This window comes from Montipora foliosa, chromosome 12 (genome assembly GCF_036669935.1).
Source record: "Montipora foliosa isolate CH-2021 chromosome 12, ASM3666993v2, whole genome shotgun sequence".
NCBI lineage: Eukaryota > Metazoa > Cnidaria > Anthozoa > Scleractinia > Acroporidae > Montipora > Montipora foliosa.
The window spans coordinates 40233857-40258526 of record NC_090880.1 but is presented as its reverse complement, the minus strand read 5'-3'; the positions used below and the strand labels follow the sequence as shown (position 1 = coordinate 40258526).

General features: G+C 39.1%; 1 protein-coding gene across 7 annotated transcripts in view; it reads right to left on the bottom strand.

Annotated features, from left to right (window-relative positions):
- LOC137980045 (collectin-12-like) overlaps positions 1 to 24670 on the bottom strand; it is a 42638-nt gene that overhangs the window by 2057 nt on the left and 15911 nt on the right. Inside the window, exons 1-11 of one of the 7 annotated variants that reach the window (XM_068827387.1) lie at positions 18790 to 19381; positions 15724 to 15815; positions 15219 to 15275; positions 14226 to 14279; positions 12198 to 12242; positions 11841 to 11885; positions 11479 to 11523; positions 11123 to 11167; positions 9172 to 9252; positions 3645 to 3881; positions 1 to 169 (exon numbers count right to left, since the gene is read on the bottom strand). The exon at positions 1 to 169 is cut by the window's left edge and continues 2057 nt beyond it. In XM_068827387.1, the coding sequence (XP_068683488.1) occupies positions 5 to 169; positions 3645 to 3881; positions 9172 to 9252; positions 11123 to 11167; positions 11479 to 11523; positions 11841 to 11885; positions 12198 to 12242; positions 14226 to 14279; positions 15219 to 15275; positions 15724 to 15815; positions 18790 to 19366 (1443 nt within the window). In that variant the 5' untranslated portion in view covers positions 19367 to 19381 and the 3' untranslated portion in view covers positions 1 to 4. Of the gene's footprint in view, positions 170 to 3644; positions 3882 to 9171; positions 9253 to 11122; positions 11168 to 11478; positions 11524 to 11840; positions 11886 to 12197; positions 12243 to 14225; positions 14280 to 15218; positions 15276 to 15723; positions 15816 to 18789; positions 19382 to 24670 lie in introns of those variants that run through there. The other 6 variants (XM_068827392.1, XM_068827390.1, XM_068827388.1 and 3 more) reach the window with 6 other exon arrangements.

Below are 24670 nucleotides of genomic sequence, written 5' to 3'. Positions count from 1 at the left end.
TAGATCAGCACTCCCAAAAGTGAACCGCACAATACATCTTTGAAACTCCGGTATTTTGAGTACCTGTACAGTCACATTGGTACGTTCTCGTTCCGCCAGTTTCGGTGCTGCTCAATAAGACGACTTTGGCATCATTTGTGGCACAATTGGCTCCGATAATTTTCTTACCCTGTAAATAAATAAATAAATTACTCAATGAACAAACGAACGAATGAATAAAGGAACGAATAAATAAATAAATAAATAAATAAATAAAAGAGGGAGGAAGGACAAAACTCCAAGAAATCAAATCAACTGATAAAAAATCTCGTTTGTGAAGGCTAGGCCAGACAAGCTCAGATGTGACCAGATCTCACCTGATCTTATTATTCACTTAATTAATGTCAAGCTATAGTTAAGGCAATAGGTGGTTTTCACCTGACGTCACAGCAGCCATGTTGGTGCACAGAACAAAAGACGAACGAGTCTTTTGGGAATTTGACTCTATTATAATGCAAAACGTGAGCCATAATTTGCTATCGTTTTGTGCACGAACATAGGTGAGTGAACACCATCGTGTGTGAGTGAACACCATCTATAACTTAATTGTCTCGGCCAAGTCAAGCAGGTCCAGTCATTCCAGGCACGTCGATCATATTAGGTGAAATCTGCAGGTCAAGCTTTTCCTGTTAAGCCAGGCATAGACAGATTCTGCCCAAAAAATCTTTAAAAGTTTTCCAAAAATACCCTCAAAAGTTGTTCAAAAAATATATTTATTCACTTTCTTGTTGCCTGATTTGTTGAAAAATGATAAAGAATCAAGTTTCTAAACTCACAGCTTCAAAAGATCAAGCAGAGGCTCACTAGTTCGCCATTTTGTTGGCTTAGCAACATATTGAATCAAAAAAATACATCCATTTGCATTGGCTGAGCTAGAGCTGTCTTAACAATATTTTCAATTGAATTGGGAGTTTGAAGTATCAAATTCATACGATATACAATAATAGCAGGTACTAGTTTTGAAAGAAAACTATAACAAATAAGAGACTGACTGAGGCTCCAAGCAATGAAAATTTCCCTTTCATTTTCGAACAAAAACTATAACAAATAGGACGCTGACTGAGGCTCTTTAAGAAGTCCAAGCAGTAGCAATGAAAATGTTCATGCCTTTCTCTGGCACTCATTGTATCTGATCATAACAGATGCTTCAATACAGTCTTCTAAGGCATTTGTCCTGCTGAGAAGACAGAGTGCTGAGTAAGCTGAAGACCCTCTCAAAAGCAGCAGAGCTGGGCTGAATGAGGAGTAACTTCCTAACAAGTCAATGTGGGAGGGTGTGACGACGTGCTGCCCACCATGCCAGTTTCTGCTCCTCACTCAAGTCAACAATACCATCCGCAGCAGCAAGGCTAGCAATGGTGTTATCATCCACAAAGGGAAAATTCTTGAATTCTTGGAGGGCTGCAGCATTAGGCATTAACAGTTGAACTTGAACTGGGCAACAAAGGCGTGCTACCTTGAATGCACGTACTATATTCGGAACAAGACGCTGAACTTCTCTTGATCCTGATCAATCAATCTAGCTTGGAGGGTAGCATCGCCATTTCGGCAATTTCTCTGGCAACAGCCGTGGTGTAAGGGTAGTGGCCTACCCCAACTGCTTGAGCAACAGCTGAAAGATATCAAGCGGTCGTCACCTACAAAGGTGCATGTTGACTTAACAAAATGAATACCAGCATCAACAATAGCGGCGAGCTCTAAGCGGAGATCTTGACGGTCTTGAGGATTCTCAGATATCCAACAGATTTTGGCGGATAGCAGGGAAAGATGCACATTCTCTTCTAGAAACGGTAACACATTACCAAAATAGTCGGACACCTGCTTGAGCACCTCCTACTTACTCCACCAACGTGTATTGCTGTAGGGCTTAATTGACTGCCCAGTTCTGTCTATCCAAAGTAACTTCGCATTAAGACTATGAGCAAACAAACTCACCCAGTATTGGAAAAATAAGTCCAGAATGCTAAAGTCAAATTGAGATCCGACATTATCAATTGTATGAGAGAAACATACAACATCCAGAATATTGGGATAAAAGAATAGTAGTTGCCTTATGGTAGCCCCATTTACTGAAGCACCATCTCGCATTGCAGCAAGTACCATGTCTGATGCGAAGTTGTGCTTAACAGCAATATTGGACATCAGTCTTTGGGAACGTTCAACCACCTTCATTGGCTTTGCAAGAATCCCAAGGCACATTAGGCGTTGTGTCGGCTTGAAATCCTCCTGGACATAACGCACTATAATAGCAAGTGCCTCGCCAAATCGGGCAGTCCCATCGAATATAACCAACACTTCTTTAACTTCCTGAAGCTTGGCCTTGACTTTTTCTTGTTCCCTTGCCAACACAGAAGGAATAACGTCTTTTCTGGTGTACTTGCAGTAAGACTATGGGCATACTTCTCAAAAAGAGGGCGCAAAACATCTATCTTGAAAATCGGTATGCCAGCCATAAGGAGTGTCTCAACTACTTAAAAACGCGAACGACTCGCATATCCATTGGTAAAGTAGCCCCACTCACTTGCCCTTGCTGACATTGCTCAATACTCTGGCTTTTGCCCTTGTCCCTTTTAATATTGGCGATGCCATTCAAGTGTTTTCGGGACTGCAAATGTTTCTGTACAATGGTCTTCTTTGTGACACATCGTAGCTGCCCTTTGACACAAGCGAAGTGATGATCTGGACATTCCTTGATTCGGTCTTGAACCGAAGTTTTGGTCATTGGATTTGACATCCTACTTGCCTTGTACATGCCCGACGTTCTAGCAACTTTACGTTCTCTCGAAATGGAAGCCCTTTCACGTTACGTCATCGCTGCCCCATTTTCTCTAGCAATTTGAGTAGGGTCTTCGCTTTCTTGCATGGCTTCCGCCATTTTGCTTTGAGCAATACAGGTAGCTGTTCTATATTTGGAATATTAACACAGGACTATTAACACAGGTCCACATCAGCCAATGGCTGCCAGTCTTTTCACCTGCGAGACCAACTAAAGTATGTATGTATGTGTTTATGTATGTATGTAGGATACCCAACGTGACATCTATATATGAAAGATACACCAAAGGACATCCAACGGGACATCCATATATGGAAGATACACCACAGAAAGAACACCCAAAGATACAGTGAAAATCGTGCTTATAGCAAGGTATTTCGTTCGGTGTTTGATTTAAAATGGCAAAATGTATCAAAAATTGTCATTTTGGTAAAAGTTGCTCGGAAAATCGAAAAAGTTGCTCAGAATTGAAAAAGTTGCTTAAAAGTTGCCGAGAAGAATCTGTCTATGCCTAACCTTAAGTGAGACCAGGTAAAGGCGAGACCTTTGCGAAGGCAAGAAAGCAAATATGAGCCTATTGTCTTAGCGAAGCCTATTGTCTTAGCGAAGCCTGCCAATGTAATGCTATGTGATTAATTCGTATCAGGCAAACAAAGTAATCGAATTATGAGTTAAAAGAAATGTAGCCAGACCGGGTTGTCCCGGTTTAGAAACGTTGATGAGTTTGAAAAGAAGAACACTTAGGTCCCGTTTTGATTAAAGAGAGATAAATCTGAAATGAGGCTTGTTCTCGTTTTGCGTACGGGCGTATAATAAATTGGTAACCTACACTTTGTTCTGTTACTGAGACATCCGCAGCAGCATAGGAACTAGGGGTTTTTTCAGAGCTCTTTTTCTCTTGATAATTGCAAAGCGTGATGTCACCTCCGGTCGGAGAAATACCGGGAGGACCCTGGGTACCATTGTAGCCACGAGGACCACGTGGTCCAGAGTCACCTGGAGGACCTTGAGTACCATTGTATCCAGGAGGTCCCCTGAGACCTTGTATCCTACTTATATTCACAATCTATAAGAAAACAGATTTTTGTCATTTTTGTGGCTACGTATTGTTTTCCGGCTGTCCTTCGTCATCGATGAAAGGCGTATAAGAGACTTGTGATTGACAGCCAAAAATTCCATATCATTTTTGAATCACATCTTAAAGCGCGCCCCCCCCCCCCCTTCAATTGGAATGGGCGCGCATCTTCCCGTAAGTGCATCCAATCAGCGGCCACTCAAGGTGTTAACGTCCATCCAGTTGTCCCTAATTCCCGAATATTAGGCCAAGGGAAATCGACGGAACTAATCTTGGAACGGTGACTCAATGGGCAAGTGTGTTAGCCTGGCTGCTGTAACATGACTGAAAGGAAAGCTAAAAGAGAAGGGCGGTGCCTACTAATTCAAAGGTATTTTTGCCCCGGTTTAAGATTATTCCAGAAATGTAGATCTTAACTATTGTTATTGAAATTGTAAAAGAAAATTGGGGGTAACCACGCATTTTTCAAAGATAATTCATGAACGATATTTGTAAAAAGCTTTAAAATACAAAGCAATGTATGGCGTTCTTTCTCAAATTGAAGCTTAATTATCTCTTAAAAATGCATGGTTACTCCTAATTTTCTTTTTGGATGGCAATAGTACTTACTAAGATCTACTCTTTCTGCATAATTTTAAACCGCGCAAAAATATCCCTGTATTAGTAAGCATCACCGATAGCAAATCCGAATATCTCGAGATGCGCAGAACGTATGCGCAATAACAGTAGTAGGCACCGTCCTTAACAGGAGCGGGTTGAAATACAGCTCTGGTGCGGTTCAGTTACATAACCTTCCCAACTACTTTTGTGTATGATTGTAGTTTTCCAGTCTGCCACTGTTGACATGTGTTGAAACAAACATGAAAGCACTTCATTTTATATTTCAACGTCCTGGAAGGCAAATAATCATCACGTTACACCTAAAAGCGCTCTTCAGGCACACCAGAACTCGAAAAATACATAAATTACTGCTTAATTGTTAAGAAAATAATGACAATACCGTATATCGTCGGCACAACTTAAACTGTCACATTATGTCACGGAACAAGGAAGCCTGTGTTTGTTTGCACTACATGCTGAGCGTTTTTGTCTACTGGCGGAAAATGAAGGTAACACAGTTAATAAACTTTAGAAACTTCCAATTTACATTTCTATCTTTTTGACAGCAAGAGGTGCATGTATCTCTCATCAGACGAGTAGAATTAGCAAGTCACAGAGCTGGAAATGCTCGTGGACATTGTTAGAAATATTGTCACCAGTCAGCATGCAATGATGCTGCAATATATATGTAATTAGAACACAAGGATAACTCATTTTAATATACATTAAAGTTATTCTGTATCACTGTTGCTCTCTTTGAAGTAACTAGATCCCCATGTGATATGGGGGTTATTGCGATCATCTCCGCATTGACAAGCATCTGTACGCCGGAGAGAGACCATTCCGGTTGCAAGTGCAGTGACCAGTGGAGCAGAACCCATTTCAGCAGAACCCAATGCAGCCATAGATGATCATGTCTAGTAAAGCCTCTGGAGCCAGTGGCAGAGACATCCAGTCAATGCTAATGGTATCATTTGTAACTGTACATCCAAAGACAACGGAACATGGTACTCTCGGGTCTGCCTCAGGAGTGCGGCGCCAGATTGCTGGTTGAGTTGGCACGCCAGGTATGCTTTTCCAAAGCATCTAGGCTGGGCGTGAAGTGTTGAGATTGCTGATTTGTTAAGCTAAAACGTAAGTAACTGCACTCCTTTACGTCATCGTGATCATTGAAAAACCCATACAATTTGCACACAAACTTCTCACTTCTCTTGAACGTTGATGCCTGTAAGGAAAATTATCTCCCAAGCGCTGCTACGGCTCCGCGACATTCCCTGTCGGGACATTTTTTTTCCTTTCCCTGCAAAAGAGCTGGCCCGGTTGTTCGAAAGCCTATTAACTTAATCCAGGATTAGCGTAAACTTTCGTTTCATGATTTCCAGTTTGTGGTGAAAGTTCCTTTTGCTTATTTTTGTTTTTCAAGATTGAGTTCCTCTAATGTAAAGTTTTCCCGAATATCAGCGTTTGGGAGTAGAGAAATAAACTTCTTGGTTAATTTTTAATCTGGGATCAGCGTTCATCGGCTTTTGAACAACCGGGCCCTGGTCGTGTCACAGCCAGTGAATGCATGCGGCCTTGGAAGAGCGTCACGTAACTCAACTCCAGCCTTCTAAGCTATGGCTGGGATGTCTAAGAATATGGTGCGTGTCTTCAGGCTCTTATGGACAAGTAAAAGTGCAGGAATACGATTCTGGAAATGACAAGCCAGCATTGTAACATGGCTATCAGGAGACCTGATGATTACGGTGCCTTGACCATGGTCATCTGCATGCTTGGCGTGAAGAAGGATTCTGGTATCCACTTCTTCGTGGGTTCAATTCAAATTTTTTACTTGGTCGGACATAACATTGCCATCAGCAACGGATAATCGCATGCAGTTATCACCAGCTGCAAAGAAGAATACGCGCTCTCCAAAGCCATTTGCGTAGCTATTTCCTGACCACTGAGGAATTCTGTCATATTTGTTTTGTTCTTCCCGTTGCCAGAGAGCTTTTCCACTGTTTGGGGTATTTCTGCCAAGGCCCTTTTATACTGTTCTTAGGAGATCCGCTACCTCTTTTGGCTTTTTCAGCATTCTTTATTGAGGTTTCCAGGTACCTGTCCGTTACAAGGTCAATTCTTAACCAGAGCCTCGGATCGACCCATGGCTCTGGGAAAATCTGTATAGGAGAACATGCGCCGTAGGGTTCTTATGGCTATGAAGTGGAAGCTTACATTTACCTTATTTATGCTTACATATTATAAAAGAGCTATATCAGAAAACTGTTCCAATTACAATATCAAAAACAAGGCAGAAAACGAGGTAATTACAGTACTTTAAGATGTGGTAAACAAGAAGACAAATTTCTTCCACGTGACCGGCATCTTGGATAAAACCGCTGACCTCAACGATTTAGGTTTGACATTTTTTAACGCGTAGATATAAACGAATCATACGCAAATTCAAGCAACAACAAAAACTACAACAACAACACAATAATTTTTCAAATATCTGACACGATGAAGTTCAAGGTTTGTTGAAGGTTTTTTTCCAGCTTTATTAAGTCACGAAAAGTATGATTTTCTACAAATTGTGTACATGACAAAATCAAGCAATGATTTCTAATATGTAATAGAACTGTTTGAGTGATGATTTGATTTTGTGTGTTTTATAAAAAAATAAACCCACTAACTATTTCTAACAAAAGATGTACGTTATTGCCGCCCATTTCAGTAGCGACCTTAAGCATGCTCGACGATTACGAGAGCGAGGACGACCGGAAGCGAAATTTTCGATTAAGGACAAACTACGCATGCTTGTAAGTTTGTTTTCGTCCTCGTGCTTTCGTCGACGACGACAAAAGTGCAGCGAAGTCGTTGTTGTGAGAACGTAAGTTTTTCCTTTGAATTTATAGCCAAATAGCGTATTATTCCAAAGCATTTAATTGCTAAATGTATCATTAAATATTCGTAGAAGCAAATGTGTGAATTTAAGCGCTTTGAGTTGAAATTATTATTAAATACAAGCTTTTTTGTTTCTACTTTTGAAGAGGTGATGGCAGCCGAAGGAGCGGGAAAACCATGAGTAAATCAAGCTTTTGTTACTTGTCTCCTTAGTGAAATTGCATAGTTTAGTCGGTGATTTTCTTATTGCTCTTTTAGTGAATGATTTAGTTTACTCACAGTCATATGTTCTATCGGATTTTTAATAGTTAAGCCACAGACTATTAAAAGAGACTATTTTGGAAACGCTACGTCTCTATCTGCAGCAGAATGTAGTTATCGCACAGCTCAGTGAGTCCTCAGTTTTTATTTAAGTCAATGAATTCCTTCTGTCGTGGAATCCCTATAGTCCGAAATTTCCTTTTCTCTTTAAATCTGTAAATGCTTTAAAAAAATTTATGAAGATGTCGTTGTCGTCTTCGGTCAGGATGCTTAAGTCTTATTTTTTCCGACAACAACGACGTTCTCGCTCCAGTCTCTTTGACACTTTACGTCATTTTGTCGTAGTCGTTCTCGTAATTGTCGAGCATGCTTAAGGTCCCTAGTAACAAACTTAGAACCGAAAGTGGAAATTAGTCATTTCCGGTATAGCTTTTCTTAACAATTAAGCAGTATTTTATGTATTTTTCGACTTCTGGTGTGCCTGAAAGCAAAAGAGTGCAATGAAGAGCGTTTTTAGACGTAAAGAGATGATTATTTGCCTTGCAAGACGTTGAAATATAAAATGAAGTGCTCTCAAGTTTGATTTCAACACATGTCGACAGTGGAAGACTGGAAAACTACAATAGCTTAAATTAGAGGTTAAATGGTTGAATTTGTTTGAAATGAATATTTTTGACATAATAGTTCGTTGATTGTTGATATGACGCAAGAAATTTGATTTGCAATGTTTTTAAACAAAATGCTAGGTTATAAATGGTTCCAGTGAAAATGTCTATAGAATTTCGCGGAAGGCGTTTGGACACGTTTTCCAGGTGGCAACAAGCAGCTTTAAAATGATACCAAGAACAGCTTGCCACTCAGGGGGTCCAGCCAACTCGAAAAATAAGGCTTATTTTGAATTTGGCTTCTAGACTATAAATCCACAACACTGAACTAGTCGTGACGTTGTGCTCATGTCGAATAATCTTCCTCAAGAGACTATCAGGTGAGAGAACACATCCCCCATACATGGGCCTCTTCCTATGATAATCAATCAATTTTAAGCTTCGCGCCCCGCTGTGAAAGTTATTTTTAGTTTCGTCCCCATGGCCGCGCGGCCTATGGTCAGAGGATCAGATGTCATTGTGAAGAAACTTACGAAGACTTTTCTCGCCGTCGCATGATCTTTCCTAAAATAGCCTCACAGCTTGACTACGAGCTAAAATTAGATTGAAAAAGATTATCATAGGAAGAGGTCCATGTACGGGGCATGTGTTTTCTCACCTCATAGTCTCTTGTCTTCCTATACTGTAAATGGGAAATTGGTTACTTAGGAATAACCTTGCATTGGACTAGAATCCTATCCAGGGGTAGAAGAAGTCCTTCAAGTTGCTTTATGGCACAGTGTCCGGGATGAACTGTGGAGCGCCACCCACCCTGAACAGTCTTTACCGCACCTTATAACCTTATTACTAACGTGGAAATCATTCTATCGAAATGGTTCGAGCATTATTCATTCAACTAAGTTTCATTAGTTCCTTGAGTACAGCGCGATTACCTTTTGATCCAATTGCTCAACTTCTTGCAACACTTCTTGCCTGTATGCTGTGATTGTGCTCCAAAGAAGCGATATATTATCCTGAAGAGAACATCGAAAACCCGAAAAATGTGTGTCAGCCATTGTACCTCAAAAAGTAAAGATCGTGTTCCGAAGCCCAGGTAAAGCATATCTCAAAGAAATAATGTTCACACTTGAATATGCTTAGTGATGTTACAACCTTAGCGTAGGCGCCGAAGCGTTTTGAAACTTATGGAAAGGCCATGGAGTACTAAGAGCACACTCTAAGTAAAAGCTTTCGAAAATGTATTTTGCGGTGTAATACTAAACTCATTTGTGGACTGCAGAAACGTCCAAGTAAGCAATATTCTTTTAATCTTTTTTTCGGCACAGTCGAAAATCTTTCAGCTTCGCATTGGATTGCCAAAAAGGAAAAGACATGTTTACTTCCTAAGCACGTTATCGCGTCAACAGCAACAAAATGTTTCTGTCTTCTTTAGTAGAAAAGTCAATGCAGTAACTGATTGGCTTATCGATCACAGGCCGAAACTGTTAAAAAAACATTACCGGCAATAAATCATTTTGTCGAGCACAGCACACAAAGAATGTACCTAGCTTTCTGTCGGACAAATTTTGTAATCGATCTACTATCGGTAACAGCCAGACCAGACGTAGGGGCACCCTCAATATTCCGATCCATCTTGTAGAATTACTGTCGGACGCGAAGTGGAGATGGCTAGTGGTGGATATTTACCGAGACGCTTCGCAGCTCGGTAAATATCCACCACTAGCCACCGACACTGAGGTGAATAGTTGTTTCAGTATATACTAAACCAGTGAAATAAAATAGCACAAAAAGATGATTTTAATTCTTTTATCATTTTCGTGCGCAAATTCCGCACGAATTGCTCGGAGGTGAATAGCAATGGATATCCGGAGTTTGAGTAGCCAATCAGCGCGCGCGTTCAACGCTATCCACTGTTTTGGTATATACTAAATAAAAGATATTACATGACCGCGCTATGATACGAATTTTATCTTCTCATGCTGGAAGTATCTCTCACGAGTGAGCGAAGCAAACGAGTGCGAGATACTTTCAGCACGAGAAGATAAAATTCGTATCCCCAAGCGGCCATGTAATGTTCTGTTTATTTAACAATTGATTATCGGTGATTATCGATAATCACTGAGCCTGAGGCGAATAATTGTTTTAGTATAAATACACAGGTGTTTATTTCAAAAAAGAGAAAGAAAAAAAAAAACATTTCAACGCGAAAATCATCTTCACTTACAGTGGCAAAACGACTACTGGCAGCCATTTTGTCCGTCGAGGTGATTATCGGCTGATAATCCGAGATAGCGAGTCAATGAGAGCGCGCGATTTTGTATAATCACCTGTGTATTTATAGTAATATATAGATATTAAAACGACTTGTTTTACTCATTTTCGAAATGATGAAAAAGTGGTCACCAACCGCTAAAACCCGCATGTTGTGTAACATGAAACAAGATATGAATGTTATGAAAAACAAATCATGATAATATACAATTTTGCAATAAAAATGTTAATGTAGTAGAGGAGAATTGTATTAAAGCACAAAAGTATGTTACAATGAAGAAGAAGCTCGCGTTTTATTGGCTAATCGTGTTCGTTACCATGACGACACCTATATTCTCACATGTACATGTGAAAGATAAAAGTGATATGTCCACTGCGTGCGGCGAAGATATGATTTTTTAGTAAAAGGAGAAATCCAGGTATTTCATCAGTATCTATATAATAATAACTGTTATTTTGAAAAAGCCCTTTTCAGAGACGCTCAATAAATTGTATGTATCTCTTAATGTATGAATAGATTTGTGAAGGATCACGAGACTCAGTGGATGTTTTGTCAAACCACTTGTTAATGTGCTCTTCAGTAGAATTTTAGCAAACAACATCTTTTCCTACCTTATTGGAATATTCTGATCCTGCAGATACGTTGTTTGCCGCCGTCTAGGAAATAATGTCAGATTAAACACTGTTACTGAGCTTTAGATATTGTCTTTTCACTTTAAGACCAGGCGTGTGTTTCTTTCGGACTAGAACGGTTTTAAGCTCTGTATTCACTAACTGGAAGTACCTTTGAGTTAAAGCGTTAAATACCTTAACGGTTTTTACAAAAAAACACACTTTCTTTTAACTTTTACCTTTTAAAATTAAAATCCACCATCAATAGATAGAGGGAAATAGTGAAAGCTTGACAGTAAAAGAGTATAAAATTACTGGGGGAAAAGACGATTTTAGCAAACAACATCTGTTCCTACCATATTGGAATATTCTGATCCTGCAGATACGTTTTTTGCCGCCGTCTAGGAAATAATGTCAGATTAAACATTGTTACTGAGCTTTAGATATTGTCTTTTCACTTTCAGACCAGACGTGTGCTTCTTTCGGACTAGAACGGTTTTAAGCTCTGTATTCACTAACTTGAAGTACCTTTGAGTTAAAACGTTAAATACCTTAACGGTTTTCACAAAAAAAAAAACACACACCTTCTTTTAACTTTTACCCTTTAAGATTAAAATCCACCATCAATAGATACAGCGAAATAGTGAAAGCTTGACAGTAAAAGAGTATAAAATTACTGGGGGAAAAGACGGTTTTAGCAAACAACATCTGTTCCTACCTTATTGGAATATTCTGATCCTGCAGATACGTTTTTTGCCGCCGTCTAGGAAATAATGTCAGATTAAACATTGTTACTGAGCTTTAGATATTGACTTTTCACTTTCAGACCAGGCGTGTGCTTCTTTCGGACTAGAACGGTTTTAAGCTCTGTATTCGTTAACTGGAAGTACCTTTGAGTTAAAGCGTTAAATACCTTAACGGTTTTTACAAAAAAAACACACTTTCTTTTAACTTTTACCTTTTAAAATTAAAATCCACCATCAATAGATAGAGCGAAATAGTGAAAGCTTGACAGTAAAAGAGTATAAAATTACTGGGGGAAAAGACGATTTTAGCAAACAACATCTGTTCCTACCATATTGGAATATTCTGATCCTGCAGATACGTTGTTTGCCGCCATCTACGAAATAATGTCAGCTTAAACATTGTTACTGAGCTGTAGATATGGTCTGTTCAATTTCAGACCAGTGTGACGGTTTTTAGCTCTGTATTAAGTGAAAGCCGGTTATTAAACGAGCATAAGGGAGAAGACAACCTGCCATAGGCTACCAGTATTCGGAGTTCCCCGGCCGCAAGGTGATTGTAACCAGAATAAATCACAGTCAATATATTTAACTCATCCGTTTATTTCTACGAAGCGTTCGCAGCTATCGCCAATGCATTTAAGTCGTACACAAGTTGGGTAATTCCTTTTTCTAGAACGTACTTTTGTTGTCAATCACCTCTTGTATTACACACACAGTCATCATCAACTAAAGGTTGGTTTACACTAGCGACGCAATCACAAGTGCAAAGCGCAAGAGCAAGTATAAGTAGCTTATGCTAGTGAAAACGAACGTCGACATAAAGCATCATGAGTAAAAATCAAACACAGCACCCCCCATCGGGGAATCTGGAACGAGTGCTTTAAGGACGGTGCCTACTAATTAAAGATATTTTTGCCCCGGTTTATGACTGTGCAGGAACTGTAGATCTTAACAAGTGTTATTGAGATCCAAAAAGAAAATTGGGGGCAACTATGCATTTTTCAAAGATAACTCATGAATAATATTTGTAAAAAGCTTTAAAATACAAAGCAATGTATGGCGTTCTTTCTCAAATTGAAGCTTAATTATCTCTCAAAAATGCGTGGTTAACCCCAATTTTCTTTTTGGATACCAAGAGTACTTACTAAGATCTACTTTCTCCGGATAGTTTTAAACCGTGGAAAAATATCCCTGTATTTTTAAGCATCACCGATAGGAAATCCGAGTATCTCGAGATGCGCAGAACGTATGCGCAATAACAACAGTAGGCACGGTCCTTAAATGAGTTTCTTGTGCTTATGCTGTGTTTCGTTTTCACACAACACAAGCGAACGCAAGCATAATCGCAAACACAAGGAAAAGGAAAGATTTTGATCCATAGACTTGGGCTTGCGTTAACCCTGTTTTCACGGTGAAATAAGCGCTCTTATTACGCCTTGAGCGTGTGCCGCTACGCTAATGAAAACCAGGTTTAATGAATTTGCTATCTTGGCTCGTTTAATGATGAATTATTAATTATGACTACTGTTACTCAATCATTTAATGTTTTCCCTATAGATAGATAGAAGAAGCTGTCTTCTGTGCACGCTCTAGATCATTCTTTAAATATACCGGAAGAGTATAATGATATAGTGCTGCGGCGTAGCTTAGAATTGATCTAATACAGGTACAACAGAACAAAATGAGTTCGTGGCATGGTAACCTAGCTCACTTTACCTGTACCAGGAAGTGCAAGCGCCTTGAAGCCTTCTTAATTACTGTGCTAATTTATGTTCATTCCAAGTAAGGTCATTTGAAATTGTGACGCCTAGCAACTTAGCGCTGGTAACGCACTCCAAAATTTTCCCATTTACGTTAATGGTTCGAAAATCGTCCTCTTTCTTAGCAAAAGAAATCCTAAGTTCTTTGTATTTTTCACTATTTAGCTGAACTCTGTTGTGTGATGACCACTCTACTACTTGGTCAGCTATAAGTTGGGAATTAACTTGTTTTCCTTTAAAAACGATCTCAGATGTAGATGTGTGATTAACATATTTCCACAATTCTGCATTTGAGTCATTGCCTACTTCTAGATCATTAATAAGAACAAGGAAAACGCCACGGACCTAATTTTGTTCCTTGAGAAACACCTGATGGTACTGATCCTCATTCGGAGAAACAAACCTTAGCGAGTTTTACGCGCTGGCAACGATGCGATAAGAAATCTATAATCCAGTTAACTACTGGAATGGGAATATGTAATATTTCACTTAGCCTAACCCTAACCTTATCTTGTAATATGTTGGACCTGCCCAGTTCTGGACAACCAGAGCCTTTTCAATACTCAGTCTTAAAAGGCTAAGCTATTGGCTTCTTACCTCTGCTTTAAGCTGCAAATATTTCTTTTTGATATCCTCAAGTTCTATCCCGATCTGTCAAAAGAACAACGCAATTGGTAATGCCCATCCGCACTTTTTCAATGTTTTTTTAACGCCTTGCATACCTCAAGCGTCAAAAGGGGCAAATTCAGTTTAATTATGTTGAGAATAAAAAGAGAAACGATAACTATTAGCAATTTTTACTTTTATTTAGGAGAAAACGAATTAGCTTACAATGATATCTAAGATTGTTTTGTTTTGACGTTAGTGGAGGCAGAGGAGCGTGTGAAAGAATGAATGTTGATCACATTGCCCGGCCCCCCAAAAATCTTAAATTCTAGATGTTGCAGAGCGTTGCGGAGCAGTGACTAGTGGCTAGAACACTTGCCTCTCACCAATGTGACCCGGGTTTGAATCCCAGATTCGTCGTTACATGTATCAGCTTGATGGTTGGTTTTCCCCGAGAACTCCGGTTTTCCCTCTCCTCAAGAACCAACACTTGATTTGATTTAAGTTAGAGTGGTTTTCAATTGAGTTTTGAAAGTAATTTGTGAATTACTTTGGTTTTGCAATTCTTCACTCAGTGATTTGTTCAAAGTTCTCGCGCCACTTTCTCGACCAATCAGAAGTGAAACCCAAACCAATCGTGCCTCGCGCGTACACATTTTCCCGCGCTTTATGTCGGCTACGTGTAATTACTTCGAGTATTTTATTTGATCGCCGTTGTGAAAAAATGTCTGCAACAGTCGTGAAAAACCAGTGCTCTAAAACCTGAACAAGTATGGCTATAGCAAATTTCCGGATGAGTGACGTTTCTAAACCATTGTTGCGTTAGAAACAATAGTTTAGAAACTGTAGGGCCTGCGACAGGTGTCGTGACATCATTCAGGTTCCAGTGTATACGGATTCAATCTGAGCCCTGGTTAACGTGAGTCATTTTTGTTTTCATGTTTAGGAAAATACAGAACTGCTTGATAGTCGACCCTTCCTCACCTTTTCGCTATGGTTCTTCATCTTGGCAAGTTCTTCTGACATACTTTTTTGTGACCCCTTCACTCAACAAAAAGGTGTGATAGATAAAAAGAGAAGGTGTTAACAACGTTTCTCGACAAAAGTTTCTTTCTGTCAATATATTGTGTTTAGACCTGTTTGGATGACAGCATACTGAATGATTTAAACCAGGCGTAAATGCTAGTGTGGAAAAGGATAGGTTATGAGCACAGCAATAGGTCAGTTTAGCCATCACAGGCTCTATCGAGCCCCGTGGTTTTAAAGAATAAAGAAATAAAAATGTACAGATGATAGCTCAGTTGCAAAAATAGTCTTAGACGCCTTTTACAGACCATTAATTAAGATGATGTTCGTCAAAAAAAAAAACAAAACAAAACGAAACAAAAACGAAACCGGGTTATTATCAGGCTTGCAGTATGTTGTATTTTCTCTTATGCAAATTTTAAGAATAGTGTACTTGAATAACTATATAGGCACTTGGGATTACCTCGAGGTCAGTAGTGAAACGCTGTCTGAGGTCTTGAACACTTTTTGAAAGGGCTGCATACCCATCTACAGTCTGATTAGCATTGGCACTCCCTGTAGAATGAAAAATAGTGAAATGTCTTACAGAAGGCTGTCCATTCAGAGTGACCTTTTCGTTCATTTTCATATGAAAGTTATGACAAGCATTGATACACCGTCAAATTGTTAGCAGGGAGTTTAAGAAATGACGACGGCTACGGCAACGACGACGCCAAAAAGCAGTAATATTATTGGTTAAAAGAGGAAACAATGGATCGTGCTGCACGTGCGGCACGCAGTGAAATGACCAATTTTGAGGTTTTGACGACAACGTGGACAAGCAACAGTGAATCTTTCCTACTCTCTCTTTTCTTCTAATCCGTACGTACTAATCTATATTGTACAACATAAACAAGGTGGAAACATCGCGAAACACTTAGGATAGCTCAAACTAATAATAATTTAAAGTGATGTTTTCGTCGCCGTAGCCGTCGCGGTTTCTTAAACTTCCCATGCAGCCCAGTGGTTGGGGCGCTTTTCTTGAGATCCGGAGATCCCTGGTTCAAGATCCTTTCTGATCATGTAATTGTTGAATTTGATCCTGGTAGTCCGTGGTTCAAGTTCTCGACTTCACTGGTGTATAGCCAATTGGTTTGCTTCAGGCCAGTTTGCCTTCTTGCAACAGCTGTTCTGTTCCGTTGCATCGTTGATTTTTTTCATTGATCCTAGGGTATGGGTAGTGGTCAATTGAGTATGTATGTCAGTGTATGTATGTATGTACTTTGGAATATCCGAGTGCCGTGCGAATAGCTGTTAGCTGTGCACTACTCCTAAGTCCCAATAACTTGCAGATTGATTCTGCTATATTCTCCCAATTGATATGAATATTTTCTTAATTAAAAAAGTGCATTTCAGACGTCTTTTTGTCTCCTAACGGAAGTGTCAGGAAACATTGGAGTTAACTTGAGTTGTATTAGATGTGGAATGACGCGCAACGAGTTTTAAAATATCATCCACAGAGCATAGATCAACAAAAGAGCGTCCGCCCATTTTTTGACCAAGCAGTTGAGTATATCCTTATAGAAAACTTCAATAGCTCATTCCATTTGAACGTTTGCTTTCAAGGTCACAGGCCTCATTGTAAAGATGATTTTTTTACTTGTTAGTGGACTCGAGAGAGGGAGAGAGAGAAAGTCTCGCGTTGTGTAGAATAAATGTAAACACGTTTGCAGGGAATTGTTTATTCACATTTATGTCATCGGCCAGTCTGCAGTCGACCTCAGGTCAAGTGCAGGATTTTTTTTACGTGAAACGCAAGTGTATCCGTTGTCTTTAAGCACGTTCTTTGCCTCAATTTATTAGAAGGTTCAATTCCACCTTAGATTAGAATTTCTCGACGGCATTTTTTCAGGTGCATTCCATTGATTTCAAGGAACAACACTGTTTACTTTGGCTCCGTGATGACACAAGCACAAATTTAGAGGAGTAACTCATGACCATGAATTTTACTCTTCTCTTTCTCGCCTAGGGAAAATCGAGGTACCTTTCAAAGACACCTAACCTCTCCAAAGTGCATATTCCGGTGGAATTTTTTGTGGGTAACCATGGGCTCAAAGTAAGAATGCTATGCTAAGGAAGATAATAGTTTTTAATGCTCTGTGTGAAACCTATTTCTTCGTACTGCTTGTTGATATAATGACAGTGGAGTTGAGGATGTAATGAAGTTGCGGAATGAAGGCTTGTTTACTCAGAGTTGAAAGATTAGTGAACACCGGTATTAAAACGATCCAAGAAAATTAACCAGAGTTTTGTATTCTTTCTTTTGCACTGAATCAGTGATTTTGAATATTCTTTTCGCGTTGTGACGTGACTGTGCGATAATTTTACGATTGTACACGCGATGATGACTGAAATGACTCGAAAGCATTTTTCTGCAATTTTTCGCGTATATGAGCTAACTCTGCCGATTCATAGTGGAAATTTAATAACTTTTTTACTGTGATTAACTCAGTAATGAGTGTCAACTCGGTATTGTAGAAGTTTGAGCATGGTTGATAAAGGGATTGGTTTAAGACAACATTTAATATCTTCAGTCGATCCCGCGAATAGGGGTTGCCTGTGATTGTTGTTGCTGTTAGGTAAACGAGGAGAAAATAGGCTTTTAGACTTTTTTCTTTAATTAAATTGTTGTGGATAATGTGCGATTTGTACTTTAGACCTGGCACCAAAAATAGGTCAAAGAGTTGAAACCCAGAAATCTTGGTATGAACTGAGCAAATCTGTCACGAAATTCCTCCATAATCTCAAGTCATTGTTCGCGTGGCATGACAGATGCATTGACTGCAAAACTGCGAATCGACATTTAACAAGTTTACATTAAACACAGCAAATGATGGTTTAACAAAGTGCTGCCCTTTTTTTTTTCATCAATTCGTCACGTAGATCAACAAATTAAGAGATTTTCGCTTATCGATTACACATCATCTAAATAAATAAAACCGCCTCTGAGGAATCAACCCTAGAGTTTGCTGACAAAAAAAATCAAGTTTGAAATATTTTTATCGGTAAAAAATTGTAAGTTTGGTATCTGCTTATAGGTCTTAGATACCTACAAACTGAAAAGAACTAAAATATTTTTTATCCTAAGGTTTGGATACCACGAAAACTTGAATTATTGGCACTTTCGACGTACTCGTCAAGGCGAAGCGATGTTTGGAAAGGAAAATAAAGGTATCTACACCCGCAGAGCAAAGTGTGTGTAGGAGAAGTTAATTTCATTTGTCGTAGCTTTGGACCCAAACTGTTTCCCCTTATATCAAATCCTATGCAACGGTTGATAATAAAAATCTTAAATTAAACGTCCTTTGAATCCCAAATCGTTTCGGCTCTTCCAAGAAGGGTTAAATAATTGACTAAAGTTTTGTATTTGTTGCACCTGACATTGTGAATGACTATCTCACGCGAACCGGCAAATCCTTACATTTTATTTCACGTGAAATTCGCGGTTTAATTTAGAGGGAAAAATATATTAAACATTGAACTTGTGTACCTGGTTTCGCGGTGCATGGGCAATCTGGTAGAGTTCTAACCGCTCCAAACAACATAAGCAGCGTGAGCACAAGAGAGGCCGCGCACATCAGGCATAAAACCAAGAGTATGACCCGGTCACTGCTATGGGAACGCGATCTCCATACAGGAGATGCTGTTTCGTCGGGGTTATAGGATAGACATTTTGGAGTCTGGATGGCTTTTCCATTGAGTAACTGACCACTGGAGTTAAACAGATGGTTCTCTTGAGCAGGCAAACAATCAATCCCCTCTTGACATTCCTTAGTGTCACGAGTATCATCAAAAGCAGTGTCCTTTCCATTGTCACAATTATAATCTTCTTTTTCTCGCTCCATACCAAACGAGGTCTTTAGTTCAGTTTCTCCAACCGAATTTGCCGAAGGTAGTTCAGGAGAAACTCGCGCGTTCAGAAAAGACATTGTCACAGTCACAAAGTTCACTTCTCTTGCTTGCTTCTCTGCGGACAAACAGTCACTGCGGCAAATTCCTACGACATTTGAATGTGGCAAACAGGATATCCGGCGTATAGGAAACGTGAATGACATGCGAAGAAACATATGGGCGGGCTCATGCTGTCAGTGTTTCCATCGAAATTTTCAAAAAATAATCGGTTCTGCGGTAACCCAGACTAAAAAAGTCTTTAAATGAGCTTACAAATAGGCGATTTTGAACTTCCTAAAAGAGTCTTTTGCATGTATTTAATGATATTAAAGCAGGCTCAAGGGAAAATTCTAAATTCTAAAATCTGAATATCTTAATTGCAACCTTAGTGAAAATGTTGCTATCCATGCACCGCCTACACACCCGAAAGAAACTTTTTGCCTTTGTATTTTCACAGATAACGATGTTATTAATAGAACGGCCTTAATCCGTATGTTATCTTATTTGCAATGTTTAACTGCCTCAGGTCAGTAATTTTATCCATTTTATTTTATATGCAACTTTGCTCTACATCAAATTTCGGAGTTGAACAATAAGGGTAACGAGATCCATATAGAAATAAAATGGGTAGTAAGTGTCTCAACTGAGAAGTGTGTTGGAAAACAATACGATATGCTCATGATACGTTTAAAGCGTTTTTAATAAATAAAGGATCCCAAAGAATGTTTCCAGTACGTGTCTCTACGTGTGTGCCCAGGATGTCATAAGTTGCAAGTGCTGAGGACTGCCCCACGGAGAAAGGTCAGAGCCTATGGCAGTACTCTTCATAAAATAAAATGATTAATTGACATGCTACTTTGAATACCGGCTAGTTGTTTTTGGAGGTCAGAATATGGGCGGTTGTTACAAGCGTAATATGCTCTCTTGCTTTCCACTTTGACGTCATTTGATAGTAAACCAAAAAATCGTGAGCAGATCAGTGTTAGCCGTCTATTTGGTATGCATGTTGAAAAAACTGAAAATCTCGTTCAATACAGAGCTCTTGCAAAGTCCACTTTTTTATATTTGAAATGTCGGTATATTCAACGGAACTGGATTGAGTTGCAAACCTATCCAGTACAAAGTATCACCTACCCCTGGGCACCCACCATTTTTTTTACTTTGTATATTACATGTGCCCTTTGAAGTGTTTTTTTTACGCATCAAGGTTAAGTACTTACTTTACAGCTGACATCCTTTTAACCTTGGCAATAATTTTGGGAATCTTTACACGCGTGCAAAGGATAAATAGTTCCTTCGATATTGATATCTGCGGTCTTCTCTGTCTGAAAAGGAGTGACGTTATATTGTTCGCACATCATTCATTTTTTGCATTTTCTCAGTTCTCAGCAGCCGCGAAATACTAAACGTGGTGTATGTATTATCCTGCACTAACGATAGAGAATATGCATGAAACACGTAGTCTGACAGTTACGAAAACACAGAACAACCCAACGAACTGACACAATCACCAACAAAGGACATGTCTGGACTGTATACTACTTTCAGTGGCCGGATATTCTGCAGTTACTCTTCGTGGAATTCGCAGATCAAAGGCGCAAATCACTAAACTTTGGGTAATTTTTAGGGGGTGTCCCGACACATGCTTGGGCTAAGCTAAGCGGATCATGATGTCAGATTTTATCACTGAAGTGTCGCTAATTAAAGCCTTGAAGTGTGATTCGATTGTATTCATATTCTCTTGCTACAAACATTCAGATATACAAACTATAGACTCACAAAGAAGGTAATGTAACAATTTTGCTTTGTTGCAACGAATCCTTCCATTTAAATGGAACGAAAATCGAGCGTTATATTTACGATATGGAGAGATATGTTTGCACAATTTAGCCAAGTAATTGACTCCTCACAATTTATTGTCACTGTTTAATACAAAGTTGTCAGGGTCTTTTTTGCACGAAAAGAGTGGAGGTCATGAGCTCTTGCTGATGTCTCCATCGTTGACCTCACCTGCTTATAGAATCCGAAGGTAGAGGATACCCTGCCGTTCTGCAGCTCAGCAGTTGCAAGTCCACATGACATTGGAGAATTATAAAACGAGAGATCTCCGTGTTTTTGCATGGTTAGAAGTTTTCCTCCACAAATTATGGTTTGTGGCATTACGGGATGATTATTGTTATGCTAATACCTTGGATCTTTTTATTACATATCGACACTTCATTGACATCATAGTTATTCGAGGGACTGGTGGTGAAACCAAAACGAGAACAATGTTGCGCAATCGATGTTGAATTGACCGTGACAGTGTTAACAGTGCACAATCTTAGTTTAGACCCTGATATCACTTCCAAAATTTTGTTCTTTTTAAACAATATTGATCATTTCGTTTGTAGATCATTGTAGATCATTTGCTGCTTTTGTTTATGACGTTATGAGTTACAGCATAGTTAATAGATGTAGGCTGGTTATAAAACTCGACAAGTTTCTTGTTTTTGTTCGCTTTTTTGGCCTTGACCCTGCACAAAACCCGACAAAAACACGCTTTTTTCGGCAGGATAACCAATCAAAAGCTTCGACTAATTTATTCTAAATTAACAAAAACAAAAGATTGTGCAGGGTCACGGTCGGTTCAACATCTAATTGCGACTGTATTGTTCCTGCTTTTGAAATTCCCATGGTTTCATAACCAGTCCCTAGATTAACTATGGTTACATTCGCGATTATTTATTTAGTTAAATAGAATGGTAATTTCCATTGCATAATTTAATAGGTAATCCTATTAAAAAAATGGAAATACCTGAATAAATTGTTGTTTTTGTTGGTGACATCATACTCTTGTTTGCTCAAGGATGTGTCAGTACAATCATTAAAAAATTGTGCTCTAACCTTTTACTGTGATCACTCCAAATGACAAATTTCAGATGAATATCTTTAGGGCGCTGTTTAACCCTTTCACCGCCAAAACTGCAAATTGACACTTATAGATTTTACTCTGTCTAACGCCAGACGATTTTACTCGTCAATCGGGAAGCCCTCGGATGTGAAAGGGTTAAGAAAACCTTTGTTGGAGTCTTAACCCGAAATTCTGATTTGAATGGCCACGAAACGGAAAACACTGCAAGGGAATAGTCTCCACGCAATATAACCACTGGCTACCTTAAACGAGATCCTACGTTTCATTCTGTTGATATATTAGCAATCAATTTTTTGGTTCTTCATGTCGGCTGAACATATTAGTTTCTTTGTCAAGATATAAACTGAAACTTGTCAAGTCAGGCTATCTAACAGATTGATCTACCGTTTATTTAGCTTTATTCATATTTTGCGAGGGCAACTTGAGTGATAAACTTTACTTTTTTTATCCACAACCCTCCAGGAATCAAATCAAAGCAAATCGAATGAAATGTTGATTTTTATGCAAAGGGAGAATTATTATCTGTCGGAGTTGAGTAGAGAATCATCCGACCCAACGAGCCCCCAAGGAATCGAACGCCTCGTATCTTCAAAAGGAAAACGTTTCAAGTCATGCAACTTTGCGATTGTTTTGTTTTCTCTCGTGTTAAAAATATGTTTAACGATCAATTCTTCAAAATGAATAGATCTGCTTTTCGGGCCCGAAAAGCTCCCGGGACATTTGCAGAAACAGGCCCCAAGGTCCATCGCTATATCCCTGCGGCCTCTCTCCTCTTTGCGCGGTTGATTGAAGGAACGTTACTATGAAATTATCGTATCATACAGATCAACGATGGAATTACATTTAATTGAAGTACCCCGTGAGAACTATGTACCACATCTGGAATACTATCTTCGGGAGGATGTTTTTTCTTTGATTTCTCGCGGTCGTGTTAAAATATCCGATATGGTAACCTATTGCCGTTTTCTCCGTGCAGTAGTACACTTAAATTTTAAACATAATCGTTACGGAGTAATTGGGAACCGTTAGATGAAACAAAAATGAGATTGTTGGGTTGTAATAGTAGACCAGGTATAGCAGCAATACGCTCCTCAGATTGCACACACCAATTACTGTGAACAAAATTACTGAAATTGTTTATTTCACCTTAGTGAAAAATTACAGGAGACGAAGATGTCAGTGTCCTTAGCTAGCGTGTAGAGTCGAAATCAAATCAAAGGTAATAAAAAATGGCTATAAGAAAAACTTGAATCGGAAATTGCTTTTTACTGGGTTGCCTTATAAGGCAAACCCAGTCGAGGTCTTCGTTTAGTTTGTTTGTTTTCTTTTTTTTCTTTTTTTTAGTTTTTTTTTTTTCCGTGTCGGTAAAAGTCTTGCCTGTCACTCCCCTGGTAAGTGGTGTCTTTGTGTATAGAGCCTTCTGGGCGTATTTTCTTAGGATCGAGAGGGTAGTGGAACTGCGTAGATTTCTCTGGTGGACACAGTAGAATCATTAACTTATCCTGCAATGGCGTCGAAAGTCATGCAACGCGAATGGCGTTTTAGTGGATCCTTAAACAAAATATACCCTTATGGAGCTCAATAATGGAAAGTCAGTTGGATAAACTAGGCATGAATCTCAAAAGCGACGAGTACTGGACCTCGACAACAATCTATCGCCCGTCGAGACGAAATCAAAGTGAGCAGTATTTACCTGAAGTACATGGTAATTTGACACAATTGAGTTTCTTGTCTTCACGCACGCAATGAAATAGGAAGAGGTTTTCGCCTCTAAGAGCAAATATGTTGTTTGTTTCAATAAAATTTTCGCTGGAAAAGGATTCTGTGGTATTTTCTGCCTTTGTGAATTATAATATCATGTTGTGTATTGAATTTTCGAGCTTAAGGTTGAAATGTGATATGGGAGAAGTTTTTTAGTATTGCTCTGTAAGCAGGAAGGGTTCACAGGCCTGTTGGAAGCGTGCTTGAGTTTCAACAAAATGAGCCCCAAAATCAGTGAAAACTTGTGACGCAGATGAATAATAAAGTAGCTGCTATTTCCAAAATGATGGAATTACCTGGTGATAAATAACGTCGTACGTGTCTTGGAGAGTAAATTTTGACTTTGCATAAATAAGAGTTGGGCGATTGTGATCTTTGTTTTGACTTCGCTCATTTCATTGTCAAACTTTATAACACTTGACAGAAAAAGAAACTTACAAAAACCCGGTATCTTGCCATCATTTGACACAGATGCTTCACTGTTTGGCGAGTAAACATACAGCGGTAACTTAATCACGGCGCCCGCTGAATTCCGGCCAAGTCACTTTCGATTTTGCAATTTACTTGAACGTAGCAAAAATCTCCCAAAATGTTTGTCGCTGATCGTAACTTTTTATATTCTATATTCACGGTTCAAAATTAATGTTGTTTTGATGTAGTAAATATTTTATTCTCGATCGACCGTCCGGGAAACTTCCTTCTGCTCTTTCTGAAAACTGTGTATCAGTAGTTATTTGCTTTTTCATCAATATTTGTTTTGCATAAAGCAAGCTAAAAAGATCTGTACCTTGCTGAGTTCGCATTT